Source organism: Hoplias malabaricus, chromosome 6 (genome assembly GCF_029633855.1).
Source record: "Hoplias malabaricus isolate fHopMal1 chromosome 6, fHopMal1.hap1, whole genome shotgun sequence".
NCBI classification, from domain to species: domain Eukaryota; kingdom Metazoa; phylum Chordata; class Actinopteri; order Characiformes; family Erythrinidae; genus Hoplias; species Hoplias malabaricus.
The window spans coordinates 48,989,033-49,015,565 of NC_089805.1; the positions used below are offsets into that span (position 1 = coordinate 48,989,033).

Here is a 26,533-nt window from a genome sequence, read left to right on the forward strand (position 1 = left end):
GGCGGGCGCTAACGTATGGTTTTAAGAGTTTATTGAGGTAGATGGGGCAGAGCCAGTGAATACTCTGAAGGCCATCATTATTGATTTAAATTTGATGTGAGCAGCTAAGGGTAGCCAATGCAGCTCAACTAATAGGGGCGTGACATGTGCTCTTTTAGACTGGTTGAAAACCAGGTGTGCTGCAGCATTCTGGGTCATCTGTAGCAGTCTCACAGCACAGGCCGGAAGACCTGTCAGGAGAGGGTTGCAATAGTCAAGACGGGAGATTACTAACGTCTGAACAAGGAGCTGTGTTGCATGTTGAGTTAGGTATGGCCTAATCTTCCTTATGTTGAATAGGGAGAAGCGGCATGATCGAGCTACAGCGGTAACGTGATCTGTGAAGGTCAGCTGGCCATCAACCATGACACCCAGGTTTCTTACAACCTTGGTGGGAGCCACTGATAGGGACTCTAGCTTGATTCTGATGTTGTTGAGAATAGCTTGCTTGGCTGGGAGGACCAGCAGTTCAAATAAAACACAGAGAAATAAATCATACAGTGATATAAACTGTGCCTCTCTGTATTGTTCAGTAATGTGGACACGTACCTGCTGCAGTCTCCATGAAGCCAGAGATGATCAGTATCACACTCAGAGTCCCACTGAGAAACTGCATCCTGAAAGAACAGTGAAGGTTCTGCTTTACTGGGTTTAGATTTACAGGAACAGAGCACATTAATAAACATTTCTGTAAACGGGTCAGTTTAACAGTGTGGATCATTTCCTACTGCAGTCCCTGGACAGTTACAGGACGACTGACCCACACTCATTACACTACACAAGACATGAATGATCCCTACAACAAAACAGGAGCAGGTTTAAACTGTAGAAACAGCACAGTGCTGCTGTCTGAACTCAACTAAACCAAAGAGGAACTACTCTGAAGATCCACTGACCATATGGAGCCTGAGGACTCCACTGTATGTGTGTGTGGGGCTGGGGGGGCACTGAATCTTAGTAGACCTGAGGAATCATTAATCCATCTGAGTTGAGGGAACCTTGGACCCCTCTGATCACAATGAAAACCCTCCTAACCCTCCTGAGTGTGAAGAATCACCGAGTTACTTTACTGAGTCTGAGGGGACAGTGACTTTACTGAGTCTGAGGGGACAGTGACTCTACTGAGTCTGAGGGGACAGTGACTTTACTGAGTCTGCGGGGACAGTGACTTTACTGAGTCTGAGGGGACAGTGACTCTACTGAGTCTGAGGGGACAGTGACTCTACTGAGTCTGAGCGGACAGTGACTCTACTGAGTCTGAGGGGACAGTGACTCTACTGAGTCTGAGGGGACAGTGACTCTACTGAGTCTGACGGGACAGTGACTATACTGAGTCTGAGCGGACAGTGACTCTACTGAGTCTGAGGAGACAGTGATTCTACTGAATCTGAGGGGACAGTGACTCTACTGAGTGTGAGGGGACAGTGACTTTACTAAGTCTGAGAGGATAGTGACTTTACTAAGTCTGAGAGGACAGTGACTCTACTGACTCTGAGGAGACAGTGATTCTACTGAATCTGAGGGGACAGTGACTCTACTGAGTGTGAGGGGACAGTGACTTTACTAAGTCTGAGAGGATAGTGACTTTACTAAGTCTGAGAGGACAGTGATTCTACTGAATCTGAGGGGACAGTGACTTTACTGAGTCTGAGGGGACAGTGACTCTACTGACTCTGAGGGGACAGTGACTCTACTGAGTCTGAGGGGATAGTGACTCTACTGAGTCTGAGCGGACAGTGACTCTACTGAGTCTGAGGGGACAGTGACTCTCCTGAGTTTGAAGGGACAGTGACTCTACTGAGTCTGAGGGGACATTGACGCTACTGACTCCGAGGAGACAGTGATTCTACTGAGTCTGAGGGGACATTGACGCTGATTCTGAGGGGATAGTGACTCTACTGAGTCTGAAGGGACAGTGACTCTACTGAGTCTGAGGGGACAGTGACTCTCCTGAGTTTGAAGGGACAGTGACTCTACTGAGTCTGAGGGGACATTGACGCTACTGACTCCGAGGAGACAGTGATTCTACTGTATCTGAGGAGACAGTGACTCTACTGAGTCTGAGGGGACATTGACGCTGATTCTGAGGGTATAGTGACTCTACTGAGTCTGAAGGGACAGTGACTCTACTGAGTCTGAGGAGACAGTAACTGAGTCTGAGGGGACATTGACACTACTGACTCTGAGGAGACAGTGATTCTACTGTGTCTGAGGGGACAGTGACTCTATTGAGTCTGAAGGGACAGTGACTCTACTGAGTCTGAGGAGACAGTAACTGAGTCTGAGGGGACAGTGACTCTACTGAGTCTGAGGGGACATTGACGCTGATTCTGAGGGGACAGTCCTGTAGATTGACCTACAGTGCTGTGTGGTCAGTAGTTTAATTGTTCTGTGGTCAGTAGTTTGAGCCTCTGTACTGTGTGGTCTGTAGTTTAATTGTTCTATTGGTTAGTAGTTTCAGTACTTTGTGGTTGGTGAGTTTGCGGTGTTTTGTGTTTGTTTGTGTAGGGTGTTCAGTAGTTACACTGCCTTTTATTTAGTAGTTCTGTACTGTTTGACGCTAGTTTGAATACATTGTGTCTGGTAAGTTCAGTGAGGTGTAGTTGGTAGTTTCAGAGCTATGTAGTTTGTAGTTTAGTGCTGTGTGCAGAGCGCTGACAGGGATTCTCAGCCCCATTAAAAAAAAATCACATTGGACTCATCAACCACAGCCCACACCAGCCCCAAAAACACAACTCTGTACAGAACACACTATAATCACTAAACCTCATCAGATTATTGGAGTTCTGTAGTTAGACAGCGATTATATTGACTGAATCCAGAAAGAGTGAAAAAACAGCTTGTGTGTGGACACTGAATAAAGTAGCACACAATAGACAACACATTATAACTCTCACAATTCTGAATATATATTCAATGCAAAAAAAAAGTTGTAAATGATTAAATAAATCACGTTTCTAATAATGTTGGAATCAGCATGATGAACACTTAGCGCTAACTCAGCTACAAAGTTAATAGCCAGCTCCTCTTTTTAATATTAACAAAATAACAGAGAAGCCAGTAAAGTGCTATATTTGAAATTAATCATTGAATAACGTTTGAATTCTTATCAAATGTATTAATCTTTTATTAATTTCTAAAATAAAGAAATCCCCTCAGATCCCAGAAATGATCCCCACAGACCTGTCGTTCAGCTCAGTGCTGCTCCTGTCCTTCTTAAAGGTGTGTGGAGGTCTTTCACTATTATCACATGATCACCTGAGTCTGATTATTCACACTGACTACGATTTTATTCCCCACAGTGATTTTTATTTAAAACCCAACAAACATAATCTAATTAAACACATCAACAACTGAGAGAGGCACAAAACAAACTGAGCACAGGGGCATTTTCCTCTGGACTCTTTAGAAAGTGTGGACCGTGGGTGGTCTGTGTTAGATTTACTCCCCCCTGAGATTACAGTGCTCCCAGCAATGACACAACAATCTACATTCAACATGGTTCTACACAGCGCTTAGCTGAATTAAAGATGAAATGGTGGAATCGTGGCATCATCCCCAAAGAGAGAACTGAATGAAGTGGTATCAGAATGAATTGTTGTAAAAATCTCCTGTGTTGTTTTTCTGTTTATATAAATACTTTTAGAATTTGTGAGTCAATAAGCAGATGACATGGCACTTCACGGATTATTAAATGATAAGGAAGGGTATGCTCAGAGGCAGTACCTTAAGCATGTCGCCACTTTTCAAACTTGGTGTCAACTTAATTTGGAAATGAATGAAGGCAGAATGAAGGAGAAGATTTTTAGCAGTAGAGGGTACACCAGTTATCACCAGCTACCAGTGGAAATGAAGGGGAGGACTATAGACGTAGTTAGCTCTTTTAAAAATCTTGCTACAGTTTTGGCAGCTGCCTAGGTTTTGATATATGAAATGTTTGAGTTTATACATGAGAAAGTGCTACGGTGTGAGTTTGAGGTTAGTCAGGATATTGTAGAGCTGGCATTCGTAGAAAGTGTTTAGTGTTATAATATGACAGTTTGATTTGGGAATTTTGAGCTGCAATATTCAAGGAAAGCTTATGAGAATAGAAAAAATGGGCAGTAAAGTGGTAGGCATAAGTGAAGTGTATTTGAAAAATATGTAAAGGGATTGTATACAAAAAAGGCATTGAAGATTACAGAGGATATATTACACCCTCTTAACTCACAATATGAGCAGATTCTATCAGGCAGACGGTATCGGATGACAAGTGCCACCACGAACAGTTACGGGGGGTCATTTTTTACCAAATGCAGTGGAAATGTCTATTTCTTTGTAACTATTTTTTTCTCTATTCTAATAATTAGATTAAAAACATGGAAACTTGTTTATTACCACATCAGAAGTCTTTGGAGATAAGGATCTGGCCTGTGTCTGACTCTCTCCTGAGACGAGGACATAGTATGAAGTCTTCATAGTGAGGATGTGAATGTGGCCACCTCTGATAACACTGACACAGAGCACAGTGTGTGGTGCTTCAGTGTTTACAGTGTTCAGAGTCTACAGTTTTATTTTCTAAAGGGCTAAAGAAGTGTCCTGATTGTGTTTCATTAATAAGCTGTTTATTCATCTTTTAATAAAACCACCACCAACACAGAATCTCTCATTAATAACCTCCCTCTGAACACAGCACTGATATTATTACTGTTACTGATAGACTCTGGTGCATCTGAGTACATCTCATATTACCTTACTGGAGTGTGTGTGTGTGCAGTAAACACACTGCTCTGGGTGTGTTTACTGCCCATAATCACTAGTGTGTGTGTTCACTGCCATGGATGGGGTAAATGCAGAGTTCAGATTTTGCTGCACTGTTGCACAATGGCTACAAAACACAGTTTCAATTTCTCTTCACACAAATTCTGAATGACTGAATATTGTTTATAAATGTTATGGAATGTCCTGGTGCATATTTATTTGTATATTGGGGCAGCCATGGCCTTAAAGTTACAGAAGCGAGCTGGAGACTGGAGGGTTGCTGATTCAAGTGTGAAGAATTGCTCACTAATGGAGACATCCCACCCTGCAAAAACCCATCTCAGGAAGGAAGCACTAAGACCAGACATATCTAGTGATGTGGACTTATTATATAAGACACACTGCAAATTCACCAGTGTTAAATCAACACCATTAGTGTAAAAATGTAAACTTGTCAACTCTCTCAGTGTTAATTTAACACTAATAGTGGTGAACTTGCTGTGCACCTATGTGACAATGCTGTTCATAGATTTTAGTTCAGCATTCAACACCATCATTCCTCAGCAGCAGATCAGGAGACTGAACCTCCTGGGCCTGAACGACTCTCTCTGCTACTGGTTCCTGGACTTCCTGACTAGAAGACCTCAGAGGGACCATCGAGAGCCTCCTGAGCAGCTGCATTACTGCCTGGTTTGGAAACTACACCATCTCAGACCACAATCCCTGCAGAGGATAGTGATGAGAGCTGAGACGCTCATCAGTGTCTCTCTCCCCTCCATCACTGACATTTACACCACACACTGCATCCACACAGCAACCAGCATTGTGGGTAATCACATACACCCCTCACACACACCTCTCACACACACTCTCCTATCGTCTGGAAAATGATACTGAAGAATTAGGGCTCTCACGACCAGACTTTGCAACAGCTTCTTTTCCCTAGCCCTCAGACTCCACAACCTATGACTGAACTTAAACACACACATACACACAAACACACACTGCTTTAACCAGCACCACTCAGACTGAGTGAAGATTGTGTAATAAATCACTGATGTGGGTTTAAACTGTGTTTATGGGCCGTGTATGGAACCCCCCCCACACACACACACACACCACCCCACCACAACACACACCCACAGAGAGAGAGAGAGAGAGAGAGAGAGAGAGAGAGAGAGAGCTTTAAACAATACAATTCAACCTAAAGAGCAGCTTGGACTGAGACGTGTTTACAGTTCCCTAATCTCCTCCTTTATCTACGAGGGAGCAGACAGTGATCTGAACTTCACCCTCTCAATGACTTTTACACACACAAATAAAACACACCCCTGAGAGAGGTGCTGGGAGTATTGTGTCAGCCGGGACACATGTGACTATGTGGGTGTGGCAGGACATTTTCTGCCCCAGGAAGGAGGGCACCGGGGGCAGGAGCATTTCTACCTTCTGATTGTTCAAAGAGAAAAGCATTTTTAAACATCAAATAAACAGCGTTTCAGCTCAGACCACAGAACTACGCCATCTCAGTCCGTCTCTCGTCCTCCCCTCACTCTCTCTGACCCCTCCTTTATCCCCCAGCACCTCCTCCACCTGGGGTTTGACATTAGGACGGTGCTGATAGGGAACCGGGGACCAGACTGAGTGAGGGGAGTTCTGTGTCCTCAGCCCTGTCTCCTCCACTAAACCAGTGAGTCACTCACAGTTCCCCACGATCAGAATCTGAAGCAGCTCAGAGACCATCAATAGATTCAAATACTGTGACGTCACTGGAGGTGGGGAACTGAGACACAGCCGCACTGCCTTTTTAACTCTTTATTAACTGCACCCTAACAAGGGCGTAGGGAACAGAACACGTGTCCAAAGCAGTGTTTGGGCTTTGTGCAGTGACCCACCGAGCCCTTATCCACCGTCACCCAACTCTTCCAGGTGGATGGATACTGCTCTGTCCTCAACACACAGACACACACCACACACACACACAGACACACACACACACAGCCTCTCAGCCCTCAGCCTGACTTTTACACACACATTTCAATATCAGTCCCACTGTCCATCACAGAGCTGAGAGCAGTGACCTGTTTCTGAATCAGTCTCAAAGTCTTCAGTTAGAAAAGCTCACATTCAGCTGAATCAGGAAATCCAGAGCTACACACAGAACACACACATCAGCTCATACACACACTCACACCATCTCTGCTTCTCCCAGTCCACTGTAAAAGTGAATTACACACCTGTACACACTCCGCTTCTCCACTGGAGTCCAGGCTGAATGATCATCTGCTGCACTTTCCTTTTCTGTACAAAGAGAAACCAGTCAGAGAACATCACTCACATTATATCACAAGTGCATCTGAGGACATCTCAGATTACCTTCCTGGAGTGTGTGTGTGTGTAGTGGGAGGAGCTTCTGTTTTTAAACCTGTTTCTGTGTCTGATTCATATCTAAATTCATCAGAAAACACCTTCCTCCACAGAACAGTGAGCTACAGTCCACACTCAGAGGGGAACCTCACCCCAAACCCTCCCCAGGGTTAAATGCAGAGGTCACATTTTGTTGAACTGTTGTACAATGACCATAAAGCACAGTTTCACTTTCACTTCACACAGGAGAGTCTGGACTCACCACTGAGAGTGTGTTGGGGTGTGTTCACTCTGTAGTTAGTGTTCTGGTCTGAATCAGTAAGAAGGTCGTGATCTTGGAGCGTTTCCCTTGGTTTGGTTGGTTTTCACACAGAGAAATATACAACTGCACCACGATACATCACTGTAAACCACATGAGAATGTTCTCACTGCTGATTGGTCAGACCTGACTGGGGCAGGAGTGAGAGAGTAAACACAGGAAGAAGGTCCAATACGACGACGCAGTTCTGATCACTTTCTCTCCAGAAACTTTGGGATTTGGAGAAAATTTGTAGCCAATGTGTAAACAATGTGACATTGATATCTGTACTTAATATAACTGTAATTATAAACAGTAAGTCCTGACCCTGCAGTCTGATTGGCTGAGAGACGTTCCAGGAGTGTGATTATTGCACAATAATGGAACTCTGACTGAAACACTTCTGGTATCACTCCACAAAATACACGTAACCTAGCAACAAAGCCAGTGTTTACAGAACAACAGTGTGGGGCACGTGGACTGTTTCAACCAATGGGGAATCATTCAGTTTCCGTTCCTGGACATTATTTTGAACAGAGTAAAGAGTTACAGTGCAGTGAAACCATTACACTTTGTGAGTTGTAAATAAAAGAAAATCAAAAGGAAATAACAACAGGAAAATACTGCATCTGTGTGGATTCTGTGTTCAACTCGAGTCGAAGCTCATCTTTTTTTCTCCACTGTTCTCATCACCAGCTCAGCGCAGGACGCTCTGGAGCCTTACTCCACAATACACACTTTTAACTTAAACAGAGAGAACTCTACATCGTTTAGTGTGTGATATATCACTATGATCTGAACCTGCTGTAAACAGTGGTTAAACCGTGACATTTTATTGAGTGTATGTGTTTATTTATGGCTCTGGTGTTGTCCTGATTTAGACTGAGAGCATTTCTGAACAACGCAGCCTTGGTTCCCTCCCATTGGTGTAAACACAGACTGACTCACTGGTGAGAACCAAGGTTCAAAATCCTGAACAGAACCAGCTCAAGTTCATTAAAAAGAGCAAAAAGGAGTGTGATGGAATGGATCTATTCTCCCTCACGGAAGGTTAATAAACAAACAAATCATTTTTCCTGTCTTTATCCGAAACCTAATAATAAACGGTGATAATGAACTGTGTTATAATCACAGTAATACACTCCAGGTTTGTGTTATAAAGTGAGATATTGGCACTGATCTTCAGGACCTAGCCTGCGGCCTCATACCTACGACCACAGCACACCAGCGCCACTATCTCACGTTATAGCACTCCCTCTCATATGTTACTGCTTAATTATGTACTAGAAAATAATATAAAATATCCTCTACCACTCCATTAGAAGTTCACACAGGGCCCAGCTCACTGTCATCTATCACTGAACATTTAAATCTTAACCCAAAACACTAAGGTTGCTGTGGGCGTGTTTGATCTGATCAGCACCCAGCTTCACCTAACACCAAAGGGTACTCACTGGGCCCAGCCGATGTGTAGCCAACTCAGCCACTGCATCAACAGCTCTTCACAGGGGTCACCAGGTAACTCCCCTCCTCAGTGTTTCACTGAATTAAGCCCATGACACTTTGGGAACGCTCAGCAGTGAGATCTGTCATCTCAGATCCACCCCACTCCAAGCCAAGACAGCCCCTTCATACTCTTATAGATCTGCATTGGCCTCCCTGGTGATGAAGTGCATATCTAGCCCCACTGGCACCGTTAATGTGTGCTCGGTGCCACCTCTTACATGTGGACATTTTAGTTTGAGAGTTCAGCACCATGACTAATTAACACAGTGCACTCTGGGAGCTGTAGTCTCCTTTCCTACATCTGCCAGCAATTTCGAGTTTCACATTTCACTCCATTTACCCACATTTTTAGCCTGTGCAGGCTCTTGAATATGTTCCCTCTCAGGCACCAACCTAATCATTGAATTACTGCAACCACTCTGCAGTGCATTAACCTCTAGATGTTTAATGTCCATCAAACACAGTAAAACCTTCAGCACCTGATTGTCTCTGTGTACACTGACCCTGTGATAAACTAACCTTACAAGTAGAATATACTTCAGTGTGTCAACACCTACACAATCTACATCTAGGGTCTTCACCTACCCACTGTCCAGAGTTGTATGAAGTAATACGACTCGCCTCATTTTGCCCACAGCTCTCATCAAGTGATCTTCACCTTCTCTAGATTTTCACTCTGAAGCTGCTGGTACTCACTGTTTATCCTCTTCCTTCTTGTGAGTAAATCTAGCCATCATTCACCTTCTCTCTGGAGGTGTGGCCTTTCTAAACACTTCCCAAGTGTCACCTGACCAAAGACCTTCTCTTCTGCACTGCACTCAGCCAATCACATCCCTCAGCTCTAATGAGCTCCTATCTCCCTTCGCTGTCACTCAAGGGTTCCTCTTCCTTCCTGCTCTTCTCCACAATTCATCATCCTCCATTAAACTTCAGGACCTCAGGTGTGTGTTTCTACCCCTGATACAGCACAGCATTACGCCCTGGAGCAGAACCTGCCTTTACATGGTGCCCCACGTCTTTAACCTCGTAACCTGTGTCAGCTCCAGCTCCATTACCTTATCCTCATCAGTACACACCATTAAAATGTTCCTCTAAATCCCTCTCTCTGACTTTTAAACTCCCAGACTCCTCCTCACCAAATAAACTCTTCACAAAATGAAAACGATTCCTAAAGAAAGCTGCTCTCACCCATTCCTCTTTTTCCTGAAGGTCTCTGCTCTCCTCAACACTGCCAGCCTTCAGCTTTTCTGCAGTGAGATAATACCCTCTCTGTCCTCTTCCCCCTCTCACCTCCACTGCTCTCTAAGGGACTTTAACTCCTGAATTAGTTCATCTGTTTCTACTTGACATCTTGACTTCACTGTGTCTTTTCTGAAATCTACCAAACCTTGTCACTCCACATTAATAACTAACTTTACACAAACTATTACATTTATCCTCTGATGACCCTTCAAACGTCCAGTGAACCTTTCAGATCATCATTTACACTCTTCCCCCTCTTTATCTGCTGCACCTGGTCATTTTACCTTTGTTCTCTGCCCAGTTCCTTTCTCTTTTATCACTTGTTTTACTCTCTCCTACTCTCCAATATTCCTCTGGTTACCATCAGATCCTCCTCCTCTCTAACTGTGCTGGAGTCCTCCTCAGTAGTAACAGAGGTGTTGATGTACTGTGGGGCAGCTATGGGTTTGAGGTTAGAGCAGTGAGCTTGAGGCTGGAGGGTCATTGGTTCAATTCCTGGGAAAAATTAATTAATGACTGAAGTGTCCTTGAGCAAGACCCTAACCTCCAAACAGCCCCCAGGCGCCGAGGTGGTCACAGCACCCTGCTCCAGCTGTGTGTGTGTTCACTGACCCTAGTGTTTGCTCCCTAGTGTGTGTTTGTGTGTTCACTGCCACGGAGAGAACTGCAGAGAAGTAATGTCCCTAAGGGGAGAATAAAGACTGTTGTTTGTTGGTGTCTGAAGTGTAAATTGTCTGTAAGTGTTTATTCAGTGTTTTCATTTTTTAATTCCCACAGAAACTCCTTTAGAACTCGAGTTGTTTAGTTTTGTAGCACTGTCGCTAATGTAGTTAGCCATTGCCTGAGTTTGGAGACATTTCCACCTTAAGTGATCAGAAACTGTTATAATAAGTCACCCCCCTATGGAGCAGGAACAGAGCATCATCCTCATCTCTGTTCATGCTTTTCAGTGTTTGGAGTTCATCTTCCTTCAGCACTGACCCTCATAACACCCCCCAACCCACCCAACTACCCACCCACCAACACACACTCACCCACCCACACACACCCACACCCACCCACCCACAAACACACACACACACACACCCCACTCTAACCAACACCACTCAGACTGAGTGAAGAGTGTGTAATAAAGAGCAGCTTGGACAGAGACGTGTTACAGTTCCCTAATCTCCTCCTTTATCTACGAGGGAGTAGACAGTGATCTGAACTTCACCCTCTCAATGACTTTTACACACACAAATAAAACACACTCCTGAGAGAGGTGCTGGGAGTATTGTATCAGCCGGGACACATGTGAGTATGTGGGTGTGGCAGGACATTTTCTGCCCCAGGAAGGAGGACACCGGGGGCAGGAGCATTTCTACCTTCTGATTGTTCAAAGAGAAAAGCATTTTTAAACATCAAATAAACAGCGTTTCAGCTCAGACCACAGAACTACACCATCTCAGTCCGTCTCTCGTCCTCCCCTCACTCTCTCTGACCCCTCCTTTATCCCCCAGCACCTCCTCCACCTGGGGTTTGACATTAGGACGGTGCTGATAGGGAACCGGGGACCAGACTGAGTGAGGGGAGTTCTGTGTCCTCAGCCCTGTCTCCTCCACTAAACCAGTGAGTCACTCACAGTTCCCCACGATCAGAATCTGAAGCAGCTCAGAGACCATCAATAGATTCAAATACTGTGACGTCACTGGAGGTGGGGAACTGAGACACAGCCGCACTGCCTTTTTAACTCTTTATTAACTGCACCCTAACAAGGGCGTAGGGAACAGAACAAGTGTCCAAAGCAGTATTTGGGCTTTGTGCAGTGACCCACCGAGCCCTTATCCACCATCACCAGACTCTTACACACACACACACCCAACCTCCCAGCCCTCAGCCTGACTCTCACACACACATTTCAATATCAGTCCCACTGTCCATCACAGAGCTGAGAGCAGTGACCTGTTTCTGAATCAGTCTCAAAGTCTTCAGTTAGAAAAGCTCACATTCAGCTGAATCAGGAAATCCAGAGCTACACACAGAACACACACATCAGCTCATACACACACTCACACCATCTCTGCTTCTCCCAGTCCACTGTAAAAGTGAATTACACACCTGTACACACTCCGCTTCTCCACTGGAGTCCAGGCTGAATGATCATCTGCTGCTCTTTCCTTTTCTGTACAAAGAGAAACCAGTCAGAGAACATCACTCACATTATATCACAAGTGCATCAGAGGACATCTCAGATTACCTTCCTGGAGTGTGTGTGTGTGTGTGAGTGTGTGTGTGTGTGTGTGTGTGTGTGTGTGTGTGTAGCAGTTGTGTGTAACAAGTTTAAAAAGTAAAAAGGTCAGAGTCCAGTTGTGAGGTGTTTAGACTTGAGTCTAAGTCAATAACAGAAAAAGCCCATGTGGTAAATGTAGTGTAAATATTAACTGCTTATGAGTTCAGATTAAAACAGAAACACCACAGATGAATGTATCTCAGTACGTCAGGGGAATAGTGACTATGTGGAGTCAGAGTAAACTGAGGGTAAGGAGAAGGAAAAGCACTGTGTTGTGTATACAGCTGGGATCAAGGCTGAGCCCCTAATTAATCAGATCTATCAGGGTGTGTTTTCAGGTTCCTTATGGAGTGTGATGTGGTCAATGTCTTTCATTTATTTCCCACATTCTTTACACTTCACCACTCCTCTGTTATTCACCAGGATTTTAAACAGTGCTCCAGCTAAAGCCTCACTACACGGCTCTGTTTACACTTTACTCACTGATATCACGCTCACGGATGGTGATGTGTCAAATATTAAAGGGGCTGTGTCCCAAATCAACGAACTATGAGAGAGAGAGAGAGAGAGAGAGAGAGAGAGAGGGAGAGAGAGACAGAGAGAGAGAGAGAGGGAGAGAGAGAGAGAGAGAGAGACACTTGTGTGTGTGTGTGTGTGTATGTGGGGTGGGGCTGTGTAGGACTCTGCTCTGTGACTGTGGAGCTGTGTGTTTCCACTGGAGGCAGTGGGTGGAGTCCTTTCTGAAGTCAGAGATCATCTCCACGGTTTGGTGTGTGTTTAGCTCCAGGTTGTTTGTCTCACACCGTGTCTCCAGCCGTGTCACTTCCTCTCGGTACGAGGACTCCTCACTGTTTCAGAGGAGATCAGAGAAGAAGCTGTGGATCCAGGAGCAGACTGATGGGGGACACTGAGTTACAGCAGTTTATCCAGTAGAACGTCAGGATGATGGTGTTGAAAGCAGAGCTGAAGTCTACAAACACCACACGGACATAAGTGTTGGTGCCATCCAGGTGTTTGAGGACGTAGTGCAGAGCCGAGTTAATGGAGTCATCTACAGAGCTGTGTGTTCTGTCAGGAAACTGCAGAGGGTCCTGGAGGACATCGGTCAGAGCTTTAATAAGTTTAATAAGACGTCTCTGAAGACTCTTCATGATCACAGACGTTAAAGCAGCTGTCTGTAGTCGTTCAGGACGGAGATTTTCTGCTTTTTCAGGACTGCTCTGATCACAGACGTCTTAAAGCAGGTACAACACACGTCAGAAACGTAAACAGTGTACTAAAAGACCATACCTACTATAATGTATTCATTTGTATGTAGTTGTTGCCGTGCGCCCCCGGGATATACTGACAGCATGCGGTATTCCAACCAAAACACCAGATGGACATGGCGCCGGTGTTGCCATGGTGCTAATTATTTGTTGATGAAGGATCAATGGTAAAAGGCTGACTTGTGTGTTTCTAAATTCATCGGTAAAACAAGTAATAGTTATGCACCTTATACCAGTTAATAGTTTCATATCCTTGAGTTCATTCCACATCTAGCTTTAGCTTTAGCTTTAGCTCAACTAACACCTGGTATGTCGCTACTCTGAGCCATAAGTCATGTGTTTTTAGATGAACTTGTATGTTCTGTCGTAGCATATGGCGAGTAGTCGAGTAGTTGTCTGACCCTTAATGAAATGCCTAGCGATGCGAACTGACTGATTTGTCGCAGGCCTAACACGTATTAGTATTAATAAACTGTAAAACATCTAGCTACATCCAAATCTGTAGCTTTATAATGAAATCTCTTTATAAGTTCATAGACAAGCAAACGTTCACAGTCATCATATGTTAGCTGGATTACATCCATTCATTCATTATCTGTAACGGCTTATCCAGTTCAGGGTCACGGTGGGTCCAGAGCCTATCTGGAATCATTGGGTGCAAGGTGAGAATACACCCTGGAGGGGGCGCCAGGGCAACACACACACACACACACACACCTACAGACACTTTTGAGTCGCCAATCCACCTACCAACGTGTGTTTTTGGACTGTGGGACGAAACCGGAGCACCTGGAGGAAACCCACGCAGACACAGGGAGAACGCACCACACTCCTCACAGACAGTCACCCGGAGGAAACCCACGCAGACACAGAGAGAACACACCACACTCCTCACAGACAGTCACCCGGAGGAAACCCACGCAGACACAGGGAGAACACACCACACTCCTCACAGACAGTCACCCGGAGGAAACCCACGCAGACACAGGGAGAACACACCACACTCCTCACAGACAGTCACCCAGAGATCCAGTTCTCCATGATGTCGTTCCTTTCTTCCCTCTGAGGGAAAGGTAAAAGAAGGGATCAGAGAGGAGAGGTTATGGAAATACACTTTTAATAAAATATAACTTTTGAAATGTTTACTTTTGATCATATTTTCAGATAAATAAAACGTTGCAAATATGAACTAATTTCAGTGAAGAACATATGTTTATTTATTGTGTATGTAACTTATGATCATCAGAACCACACTTCACTCCTTTTAATGAATGAGTGAGTGAATGAATAAATGAATTACAGTTCTATTTCTCCAGCGCTGTTCTAGACCCCCACAGCCCAGACTTTGTGAATAACTCTCTCAGACTCAGAAGAGCAGAGAAACACAGTAGAGATTCACATGAGAACAGTGTTCCATTAGATTCTTTGATGAAAATGCTGTGTCTAACCGACTTTAAGGGTCTTTTTCTCCTCATTCCATTGTGTTCCACAGTGCGCTCCTTTACCCCTCTGACACAGAGAGGAGGTGTGTTTCTGGGGGTTGTAAACCTCTCTCCAGTGCAGGGAGAGGAGCTGTGTATGAGACTCATTTATCCGTTTTTCCCATTCATTTACATTAGCGCTGCGCTCTGAAAACAGACCGGTCCCCAACATGGCGCCCACGCCATAAACATTACGTCACAGCAGCCCATGAGCAGCAGAAATTCACCCATGTGAGCGATAACTGGAAATGGCCACTAGAGGGCAATGCATTAGCAGACACCCTCTAAATAGGATGGGGTTTTAAATTCATTAATTACTTGTTAAGTTCCCTTTCTAAAGCGCTGAGTTTAGAGACTTGGGATTTTATGTCGGGTTCTTTCTTTTAATTTCATCATCTGTAATGCACTAACAGCAGAAATTCACCTCCTGTGTGAGCTGTAACTGGAAGTGGCCACTAGAGGGCACTGTATCTTGAGGGTGTGCTTGGGGTTAACATTATTTCTCAATGTAAAACGGCCATTAGATTTGGGATTGTGTGTTTTTTTGGGTCTCTATTTTACGGTGTGGATAAACTCTAATTTATTTAAAATCATGAAATATTAAATGTATTAAAATGTAAATATCTATATGTAAGAGTGTAGAACAGTTGTAGGAATATTATGGGGTGAAATTCCTGCTGAATGGGTCTGGCTCCCCCCGCTGGTCGGTCAGCATATTTACAGCCCCTGTATATATTTGGGGTTCAGCGCAGTCTCGGCAGTAGTCTGTAACGTCCCGGTACCGTCCCTCGGGTAACCGTTATTTCTGTTTCTTTAAAAGAACGTCCGCTTGTGGTCCCCTGACCGTCACTGATCACGGTGCATGACACCAGCTGATTTCACCATTCCAGGTGGAGCAGATATGAAATGTTATTTTTGTTTATTTATTATTTTATATAAATGAGGTAAAATTGTTTATGATTTACGACATTTGGTTTGTATTTTATTTTGTGATTCATGGTCTTGCGCTCTCTCCTTCAGTCTGCAGTAAGAAAGGAGAGGAATGGAGAGCGAAGTTGAGTATAAAAAGTATTAAGCATGTGGTAAATATTCATAAAAAGTTAATAAAGAAAAACCTTGGTTAGTTTGTTAAAAGTATAATGCACATTTCAGAAGTATCTTTGTGGTTGTAAAAGTGTGTTTTCTTGTCGAGTGTTATGAGCTAATGTGCGTGTTATATGTAGATTCAGCACTGTGTATTCATTGAGACACTGAGAATGTTTCCTGTGTTCTCTCAGGAGTTTCTAGTGCCTTCTCACAGACAACAATGAACTGTCTTCTTTTACAACACAGGTGTGCTATTTTATTGTCTGTTTTTCCTTTTTGTACCGCAAGGGATAGTGTCGGAGACAAAATGTCACCTCTCCATGTGATTCTGGTTGTAGAACATGGCAGATGTCTTCCTGGCGTCATTATTCTGTAGTTCTGAACAGTATTTAATACTTTCCCAGTTTAGCTCATTAACACTTGTGTACTGTTTAGAATTTGTGTTGTGTTTTGATTTTCAATTTAAAGTTCTTAAAATTGAAGGCAAGGCAAGTTTATTTATAGAGCACCTTTCATACAGAAGCAATTCAAAGTGCTTTACAGAAAAAGAAACAATTAAATTAAAAGCCAGAATAAAATCATACATTTCCAATAAGATAATTACATAAAAAGAGTAAAATGATTAAAAATGATTAAAACTATTTAAAATGACAATAAATGAAAATAAATAAAAGAGATAAAATGCTGTTACAGAAAAGTGCAGAGTGTTTTAAACCGAGCTGTAGCTGCTCAAACAGGAGTGTTTTAAGTCTTGATTTAAAAGTGTCTAACGTTGGGGCTCTTCTAATATTCTCAGCTGGTTCCATTTAAAAGTGGCATAGGAGCTAAACGCTGCCTCTCCATGTTTAGTTTTGAGTCAGGACTAACTGACTATTTCCTAAAGATCTGAGAGCTCTGCTGGGCTCATATCTCTGTAGCAGATCTGATAAATACACTGGTCCTAGCCCATTTAGACATTTATAGACCAGTAATAACACCTTAAAGTCTATTCTGTAACAGACTGGTCTCCAGTGTAAGGATTTGAGGATGAAGGGGTGGGGGGTGATGTGATCTCTTCTTTTGCTCCGAGGGAGACTCTGGCAGCTGCATTTTGAATCAGCTGAAGCTGTTTAATGGTCTTTTGTGGAAGTCCAGCTAAGAGACCATTACAGTAATCAATGCTAGAAATAAAGGCATGGATAAGTTTCTCCGGGTCTGCTTTAGTCAGAAAATCTCTGATCTTACTGATGTTCTTAAGATGGTAAAATGCTGATCTAGTAACCGCTTTAATATGAGACCAAAACTGAGATCTGAGTCCATTAATACACCAAGGTTGTGAGCCAGTTCTTTAGATTTGAGGGCTCTCGAGTCCAGATACGTAGCCAATCTTTGTCTCTCATTTCTGTTCCCAAATAATATTATCTCAGGTTTATCTTTATTCAGCTGCAGAAAATTGTGTCCCATCCAGTTAGCGATGTGTTCAAGGCACTTGCTTAATGAGTCAACTGGACCAGAGTCGTTCGGGGACAGGGCCATGTAAATCTGAGTATCATCTGCATAGCTGTGATAGGACAGCCCCTAGTCCTGTAGAATCTGGCCAAGAGGAAGCATATATAAATTAAATAAAAGTGGACCAAGAATAGAGCCCTGGGGGACACCACAGGTTACTGGCATGTTCTCTGAAATATTATTTTCTATTTCTACAAAGTAGTTCCTGCCTTCCAGGTAAGAAATGAACCACTTCAGGACTGCTCCTGAGAATCCAACCCAGTTTGCGAGTCTATCTATCAGAATCTTATGGTCAATGGTATCAAAGGCAGCACTAAGGTCAAGAAGTAATAGAAGAGATACCTTTCCAGCCTCTGTATTTAAGCAGATGTCATTAATTACCTTGATTAGTGCAGTCTCAGTGCTGTGATTAGACCGGAACCCGGACTGGAATTTGTCTAGACTACTGTTAATGGACAAGAAACTAGTGATTTGCCTGAACACTATTTTCTCAATGATTTTGCCAATGAACTTTAAATTAGAAATTGGCCTGTAGTTACTTATCTGAGATTATTCTAAATTTTTCTTTTTTAGAAGAGGCTTTACAAATGCAGTTTTTAGTGAGGAGCTCGTAAAGACCCCCGACATGAGTGAGGTGTTTACAGTGTGCAGTATCACTCATCTGATATTCTGGATTTTAGTTTTAAAAAAGCATGCAAACTCATTACATCTCTCAGTTGATACTAATTCAGGGGCCATTGGTGTGGGTGAGTTAGTGAGTCTGTGGACCACGGTGAAGAGGATTTTGCTGTTGTTAATGTTATTGTTGATGATGCTAGAGAAATAGGATTGTCGTGTTTTGCATATTGTCATGTTGTATTCACGTAGCCTATCTTTGTAAATTTCTTTGTGAATATGAAGACTTGTTTTACGCCATCTGCGTTCTGCCTTTCGACACTCCCTCTTTTGGATTTGAACAACAGAAGCATTTCTCCATGGTGCTTTCTGTTCGCAAGACATGGCCTTCATTTTAACTGGCGCAATATCATCCATTACACTGACAATTTTTGTATTAAAACTATTCAGCAGATCATCCACAGAGTTGGATCGTTCACATGGTGTGGTGCACATTTTACTCATGAAAAGTGTAGCTGTGCAGTTCTTTATAATCCTTTTCTTGACACAAACTCTTCTGTCTCTGATGACTCTGAGGCCCACACATCAAAGAACACACAGTAGTGATCTGACAGTGTGACGTCCTTCACAGTCACTGATATGTTGAGACTCTTTGAGATAACAATATCCAGAGTGTGACCATGAGAGTGTGTACTCCCTGTAACATGCTGTGAAAGGCCAAAAGTGTCCAATATGGCGTGTAGTTCCTTGGCAAAACAGTCCTTGGGATTGTCGATATGTTAAAGTCACTAGCAACAACAAAATGGTCAAAGTCTGTAGAAATAAAAGACAGCATCTCTGTAAATTCATCAATAAAATTAACACTGTACTTCAGAGGCCTGTAGACAGTTACTAGTGATATCTGTGGTGTCCCTTTCAGAACTACACAGAGATTCTCGAATGTTGTGAAGTCACCAAATGAAAACTGCTTGCACTGAAAAGAACCATGGAACAGAGCAGCTAGACCTCCACCTTTTCTACTGGCACGAGATACATTTAAAAAATGAAAATCTGGAGGAGCCGACTCCAATAAAACAGTTGCAGCACCACATTCATTTAGACAAGTCTCAGTTAAAAGTATAAAATCAAGCCCATGTGCTGTAATAAAATCATTAATTAAGTGTGATTTGTTTGTGAGAGATCTGATATTTAGAGCTAACTTAGTAACCCATGCACTTTGCCACAGAATCTGTCTCACATTTTATATTCTGTAGATTGGCTACATCAGGGGTCGGCAACCTTTACCACTCACAGAGCCGTTTGGACCCATTTCACACAGTAAAGAAAACACTGGGAGCCACAAAACTCTTTTGAAATTCTAAATGAAATAACACTGCATTAACAGGGTTTTTTTTTTGCCTTTGTGCTGTGTATAAACAAACTACACTGTGTTACATTTATGAAATCAATGAACGACTGCAGAGAAAATGAAATAACATTTCTGCATTCAAAAAAACATTTTTAAAAAGACGTGTTGACGGTTAAGTAAAATACTCAATGTCTATTTGAGTCCTTGTAGTAATGGAAAAGAAAAACGCCGAAGTTAAATTGTCCACTGGCAGCAAACAAAAACGCTGTCCTCTCTCTGTGTGCCGTCATTATTTTACTGGCGCCGTGCAGTCAGCGGTCAAATAGTTCAAGAAACCGCACACTGACGGGTGTCGCACATTGGAAGTTGTGACATGTATTAAGCGACAAAAATATTTTAAATATTTGTGTGTGTGTGTGTGTGTGTGTGTGTGTGAGAGAGAGAGAGAGAGAGAGAGAGAGAGAGAGAAAAAGGAAGTGGGAGGGGTGTGAGGGACACAGAAATATACAGACAGTCTCTACGATTTTAAAGGACATCTTTAAGGTGGAAATCCAAATAACGTTGTTGTTTTTAATGTGGACGACTTAATGAAACTGTGAGTTTCTTAAGGTGGAATGTTTTTAAAGGTGGCCATCAAAATGTATTGGCGGACATTTTAAGGGTTATTTGAAGTGGTAACTTATTTAAGGTGGAAGTCTAATTTAAAGGGGGATTAAACTTTAATTTTTAGTGAGGTGTCAGTCAAAGTATATCGGCAATCCCTTTAAGCTGGTGGTATTTTAAAGGTATTATTGGAGAGATTGTTCTATAAATGTAAAGTCCTAGCTATTAAGCAGCATATAAGCTAATGTAGCAATGATGCTAGCAATACGTGACAAGCCAAATTGACCAAAGTTCTTGAACTTTCACCCTCTAGTTTTCATTGCTATTTTAATTAGCACCCTTTCTTTTATTACACTGTTTTATATGTATTTTATATTTTAATTTGTTTTAATTATTTCTGAATTGCTTTAAAATCATTACAATTATTATTTTTTTTTATTATATGATCTATTTTAATTATATTTTAATAGCTTTAACATTTTTTATAATATTTTACATTTTTAATCCTTCTACTGTAATTCTTCTGGATTGCTGTGTAAAGAGCTTCGAATTGCCACTGTCCTCTATAAATAAACTTGCCTTTCCTACACAGTCACACAGAGAACCCTGAGACTCTACACAGTCACACAGAGAACCCTGAGACTCTACACATTCACACAGAGAACCCTGAGACTCTACACAGTCACACAGAGAACCCTGAGACTCTACACAGTCACACAGAGAACCCTGAGACTCTACACAGGTCACACAGAGAACCCTGAGACTCTACACAGGTCACACAGAGAACCCTGAGACTCTACACGGGTCACACAGAGAACCCAGAGACTCTACACAGTCACACAGAGAACCCTGAGACTCTACACAGTCACACAGAGAACCCTGAGACTCTACACAGTCACACAGAGAACCCTGAGACTCTACACAGTCACACAGAGAACCCTGAGACTCTACACAGTCACACAGAGAACCCTGAGACTCTACACAGTCACACAGAGAACCCAGAGACTCTACACAGTCACACAGAGAACCCTGAGACTCTACACAGTCACACAGAGAACCCTGAGACTCTACACAGTCACACAGAGAACCCTGAGACTCTACACAGGTCACACAGAGAACCCTGAGACTCTACACAGTCACACAGAGAACCCTGAGATTCTACACAGTCACACAGAGAACCCAGAGACTCTACACAGTCACACAGAGAACCCTGAGACTCTACACAGTCACACAGAGAACCCTGAGACTCTACACAGTCACACAGAGAACCCTGAGACTCTACACAGGTCACACAGAGAACCCTGAGACTCTACACAGTCACACAGAGAACCCTGAGACTCTACACAGGTCACACAGAGAACCCTGAGACTCTACACAGTCACACAGAGAACCCTGAGACTCTACACAGTCACACAGAGAACCCTGAGACTCTACACAGTCACACAGAGAACCCTGAGACTCTACACAGTCACACAGAGAACCCTGAGACTCTACACAGTCACACAGAGAACCCTGAGACTCTACACAGTCACACAGAAAACCCTGAGACTCTACACAGTCACACAGAAAACCCTGAGACTCTACACAGGTAACACAGAGAACCCTGAGACTCTACACAGTCACACAGAGAACCCTGAGATCTACACAGGTCACACAGAGAACCCTGAGACTCTACACAGAAAACCCTGAGACCTTGACTCACAGAATGAGAGAGGAACAATCATGACGCAGGGAAGTAGTGTCGGAGTGGGCCTTGGTCCAGTTTCAGCTAGTGGGTATTATTCAATTATATTATAAGCAGATTTTTCTTTTGTTTTTTATTATTTTCTAATAAGAACCAAGTAAAAATGTAAAAATACCCTTCCATTTGGCTGTGCTTTGCTGCAGATGACACAGTAAAATGTAAACAGCCTCTATACACAGGCATCAACAAAAAATGTTGCAGTAATATAATTATTCATATAATTACCAACAAAGACACACCAATAATCCATTCATTGGAATATTATACATAAATATCAAATACAATAAAAAATAAACATTAGCCTTCTATTTAACAAATATGTAGCCTGTAAATAAAAGTTCACCAGATGAATCCTGAATTCTGAGTTTTTTTTTTCCTTAAAAGGTAACACACTACGCCTGGTAAATTGTTAATGATTTTACAGAAAGGTTTATTTATTTAAGTAGAAAATATATATCTCCAACAGATGGGCGGCACCATAGTACTCTTCATTTATCAGCCGTCCTGTCCACCCACCCACACCCACCGACCCACCCACCCACCCACACACACACACACACACACACACACACACACACACACACACACACACAGGAAACAACCCCACAGTGTCACAAACAAAATAACAGAACAGTCCTGATCTCGAGCAGCTGCATCACACACACACACACACACACACACACCGACCCACCCACACACACACACACACACACAAAGAGAGAGAGAGAGGGAATATAATATAGGAGTGTGGACACATACCTAACACATAGACAAGTGTTTAGTACATCTATATCTAACAATGAGTCTGTACCCTCTCCATCACCTCATAAAAACTCCTTAGTTAAAATGTCAGAGTTCAGTACTGTTAACAGTGAACTTTTAATTGACACAGTTTATCATCTCAAACCATCCACTTGCAGTCTCCACACACTACCAACCAAATTTTTAAAGAGTGTGTTTCACACTATAGCACCAGACATACTCCACATTGTAAACACCTCACTCATGTTGGGGGGGTTTCCGAGCTCCTCACTAAAAACTGCAGTTGTAAAGCCTCTTCTAGAAAACAAAAAAACCACTGTAGTTTTCTAGAAAACTACAGACCAATTTCTAATTTACTGTTCATTGGCAAAATCATTGAGAAAGTAGTTTTCAGGCAAATCACTAGCTTCTTGTCCATTAACAGTAGCCTAGACAAATTCCAGTCCGGGTTCCGGTCTAATCACAGTACTGAGACTGCTCTAATCAAGGTCATTAATGACATCTGCTTAAATACAGAGGCTGGAAAGGTATCTCTTCTATTACTTCTTGACCTTAGTGCTGCCTTTGTTACCATTGACCAGAAGATTCTTATAGATAGACTCGCAAACTGGGTTGGACTCTCAGGAACAGTCCTGAAGTGGTTGGTTTATTACCTGGAAGGCAGGAACTACTTTGTAGAAATAGAAAATAATATTTCAGAGAACACGCCAGTGACCTGTGGTGTCCCCCCAGGCCTCAATTCTTGGTCCACTTTTATTTAATTTATATATGCTTCCTCTTGGCCAGATTATGCAGGTCTATGCAGATGATAGCTTTATATGGCCCTGTCCCCAAACTACTCTGGTCCATTTGACTCATTATGCAAGTGCCTTGAACACATCACTAACTGGATGGGACACAAAGATTGGCAGAGTATCTGGACTCGAGAGCCCTCAAATCTATAGAACTGGCTCAGAACCTTGGTGTATTAATGGACTCAGATCTCAGTTTTAGTCTCATATTAAAGCAGTTACTAGATCAGCATTTTACCATCTTAAGAACATCAGTAAGATTAAAGATTTTCTGACTAAACCAGACCTGGAGAAACTTATCCATGCCTTTATTTCTAGCATTGATTACTGTAATGGTCTCTTAGCTGGACTTCCACAAAAGACCATTACACAGCTTCAGCTGATTCAAAATGCAGCTGCCTCCAAGTTCTCACTCGGAGCAAAAGAAGAGACCACATCACCCCCGTTCTCAAATTCTTACACTGGATACCAGTCTGTTACAGAATAGACTTTAAGGTGTTATTACTGGTCTATAAATGTTCTAATGGGGTAGGATCCGTGTATTTATCAGATCTGCTACAGACACTTAAAACATTCCTGTTTGAGCAGCTACTTTTTATTCAGTAACGGCACATTAGTTATTTTCTTTTATTGTGTCATTTTAAATTGTTTTAATCATTTTTACCATGTTTTTTTTACTCTTTTTATGTATTACATTTTATTGCAATATTTTAATTGTTTTATTGGACTTATATGATTTTTATTCTTACTTTTAATTTAACTGTTTTTAATTTAAAATCACTTTGAATTGCTTTTGTATGAAAGGAGCCCTATAAACAAACTTGCCTTGCCTTGCCTTGCCTTCGGCCTTCACGACTGTCATCATTCTGATTCTTCTGGACCTTTCTGCAGCTTTTGACATAGTCAACCACAAGATCCTCCTGTCGATCCTCAGCAACCTTGGAATCACTCGTTCACGATGGAAATGGTTTGAGTCTTATCTGAAGGATCACTCTTACCATGCAACATGGAATGAATCTACTTCTGCTCCATGCAGGCTTTCCACTGGTGTCCCTCAAGGCTCTGTGCTGGGTCCTCTTCTCTTTTCACTATATACCCATTCTCTTTGTGATATAATTACTTCTCATGGTTTCTCTTGCAACTGTTATGCTGTTGACACTCACCTAATGCTTTCCTTCCCACCTTCCAACACTCAGGTTTCCAGTCACATCTCGTCACGTCTGACTGACATTTCTTCTGCTTTTCATCCCTAGAACAGCTGGCCCTCACCAAGATATTGCTATCTCATTTGAGAACTCCTCAATTGTTCCATCTGGAGATACAAGGAGCCTTGGTGTGATTCTGGATGATCAGCTATTGTTCGCAACCCATATCGTTTACCTGACATGGTCATGCAGCTTCCTACAGTACAACATCCAACGTATTTGACCCTTTCTTTCTCAGGGGGCTGCCCAGGTGCTTGTCCAGTCTCTAATCATTTTTAGGCTTGACTACTGCAACTCACTCCTGGCTGGTCGTCCTCTGTGGGCCTCGGGCCCCTTTAGCTGATTCAGAATGCAGCTGCACGGCTTGTCTTCAATCTTCCTAAGTTCACCCATGTCACTCCACTGCTGCGCTCCCTTCCTGTAACTGCCAGCATCAGGTTTAAAACTCTCATTTTTGCCTACAAAGCCAAGAATGGACCAACCCCTCTCTACGTTATGGCGATGGTCAAGAGTCGGATTGCACCTCAACCCCTTCAAGCATCAAGTACAGCTCAACTTGACCTGCCTTCCCTAAAGTCACATGGAGGGCTAGTGTCAAGACTCTTCTCAGTTTTGGTGCCCAGAAGGTGGCTGTCCGAACAGCAGACTCTTTTGCGGTCTTCAATCGCAGACTGAAGACCCATGTCTTTGTCACCCACTTAGGTGAGCACTAATCTAACTGCTAACATGTTTATGCACTTATCTGCACTTAACTCCTTTCCTTCTAGGTTTGAGCACTGACTAGATTGTACTGTGTATTGCACTACGTTTTGTTCTTTCTAGGTATCAGCACTGGTCAGGATGGAAAGTCTTCCAGAATTTCCATAAAATGCACATCATTGCCTTCCCTTCAAATGACCTCTCCATAACTGCTGCCTTTCTTACATCAGCCAACACACAATACAAATTACTACACACAATCCATTCCTCCATCTTGAGTATATTTGGTGGCCATAAATTTCTTCAAAAACTCATAACCGGTTTACCCCATTCTTCTTCCAGTCACTCTCAGATTACCCTTCTTTGGTTTTCTCAGAATTTCTGCCTCAGAATTTATTTACACCTTTATGTCAGACACCAGAGAAGGACAGACAGAGAGCAGAACAGACAACATAGAAGGACAGATGGAAAGCAGGACAGATGAGAGAGAAGGACAGACAACAGAAGGACAGAGAAGCAGTGCTTGTATGTCATCAGTCCTGCTCAGTCATCTGTCTTCTCTGTAGTCTGTCCTTCCATGTGGTCTGTCCTGCCCAGTCATTTGTCCTTCTATCAAATAGTCTCAAATGGTCTGTCATTAAGAGAGAGAGAGAAAGAAAGACACCATGGCTGGGAGGTAAACAGATAGAGACAGTGAGGGAGAAAGATAGTGAGAGAGAGAGAATGAGGGAAGGAAGGAGGAAGGAACAGAGAGAGGGAGGTGCAGTGAGTGAGTGAGGGAGAGAGAGAACCAGCGAGTAATGGAGATAAAGAAAGTGTGAGAGACAGGCAGAGAGTCTGAAAAGGGGAGGATGGAGATACAGAATAGGAAAGAAAGAGAGAGAGGGAGAAACTTACATTTTACCACACTGTCTTTGAGACCTTTTTGCACTGAATTCTCCATCCTGAAGCACACACAGAGGACAATGTGTGATGATACAG

The 26,533-nt window shown here is 42.8% G+C and overlaps 1 protein-coding gene across 1 annotated transcript in view; it reads right to left on the reverse strand.

Moving 5' to 3' along the window:
- Positions 1–15,153, reverse strand: part of LOC136699707 (uncharacterized) — a 44,822-nt gene extending 29,669 nt beyond the window's left edge. The window contains exons 1-5 of the mRNA XM_066674630.1: positions 15,031–15,153; positions 14,481–14,792; positions 12,291–12,354; positions 7,014–7,077; positions 589–656 (exon numbers count right to left, since the gene is read on the reverse strand). Of these exons, the coding sequence (XP_066530727.1) occupies positions 589–656; positions 7,014–7,077; positions 12,291–12,336 (178 nt within the window). The 5' untranslated portion in view covers positions 12,337–12,354; positions 14,481–14,792; positions 15,031–15,153. The remainder of the gene's footprint in view (positions 1–588; positions 657–7,013; positions 7,078–12,290; positions 12,355–14,480; positions 14,793–15,030) is intronic.
- Positions 15,154–26,533: the final 11,380 nt, after the last annotated feature.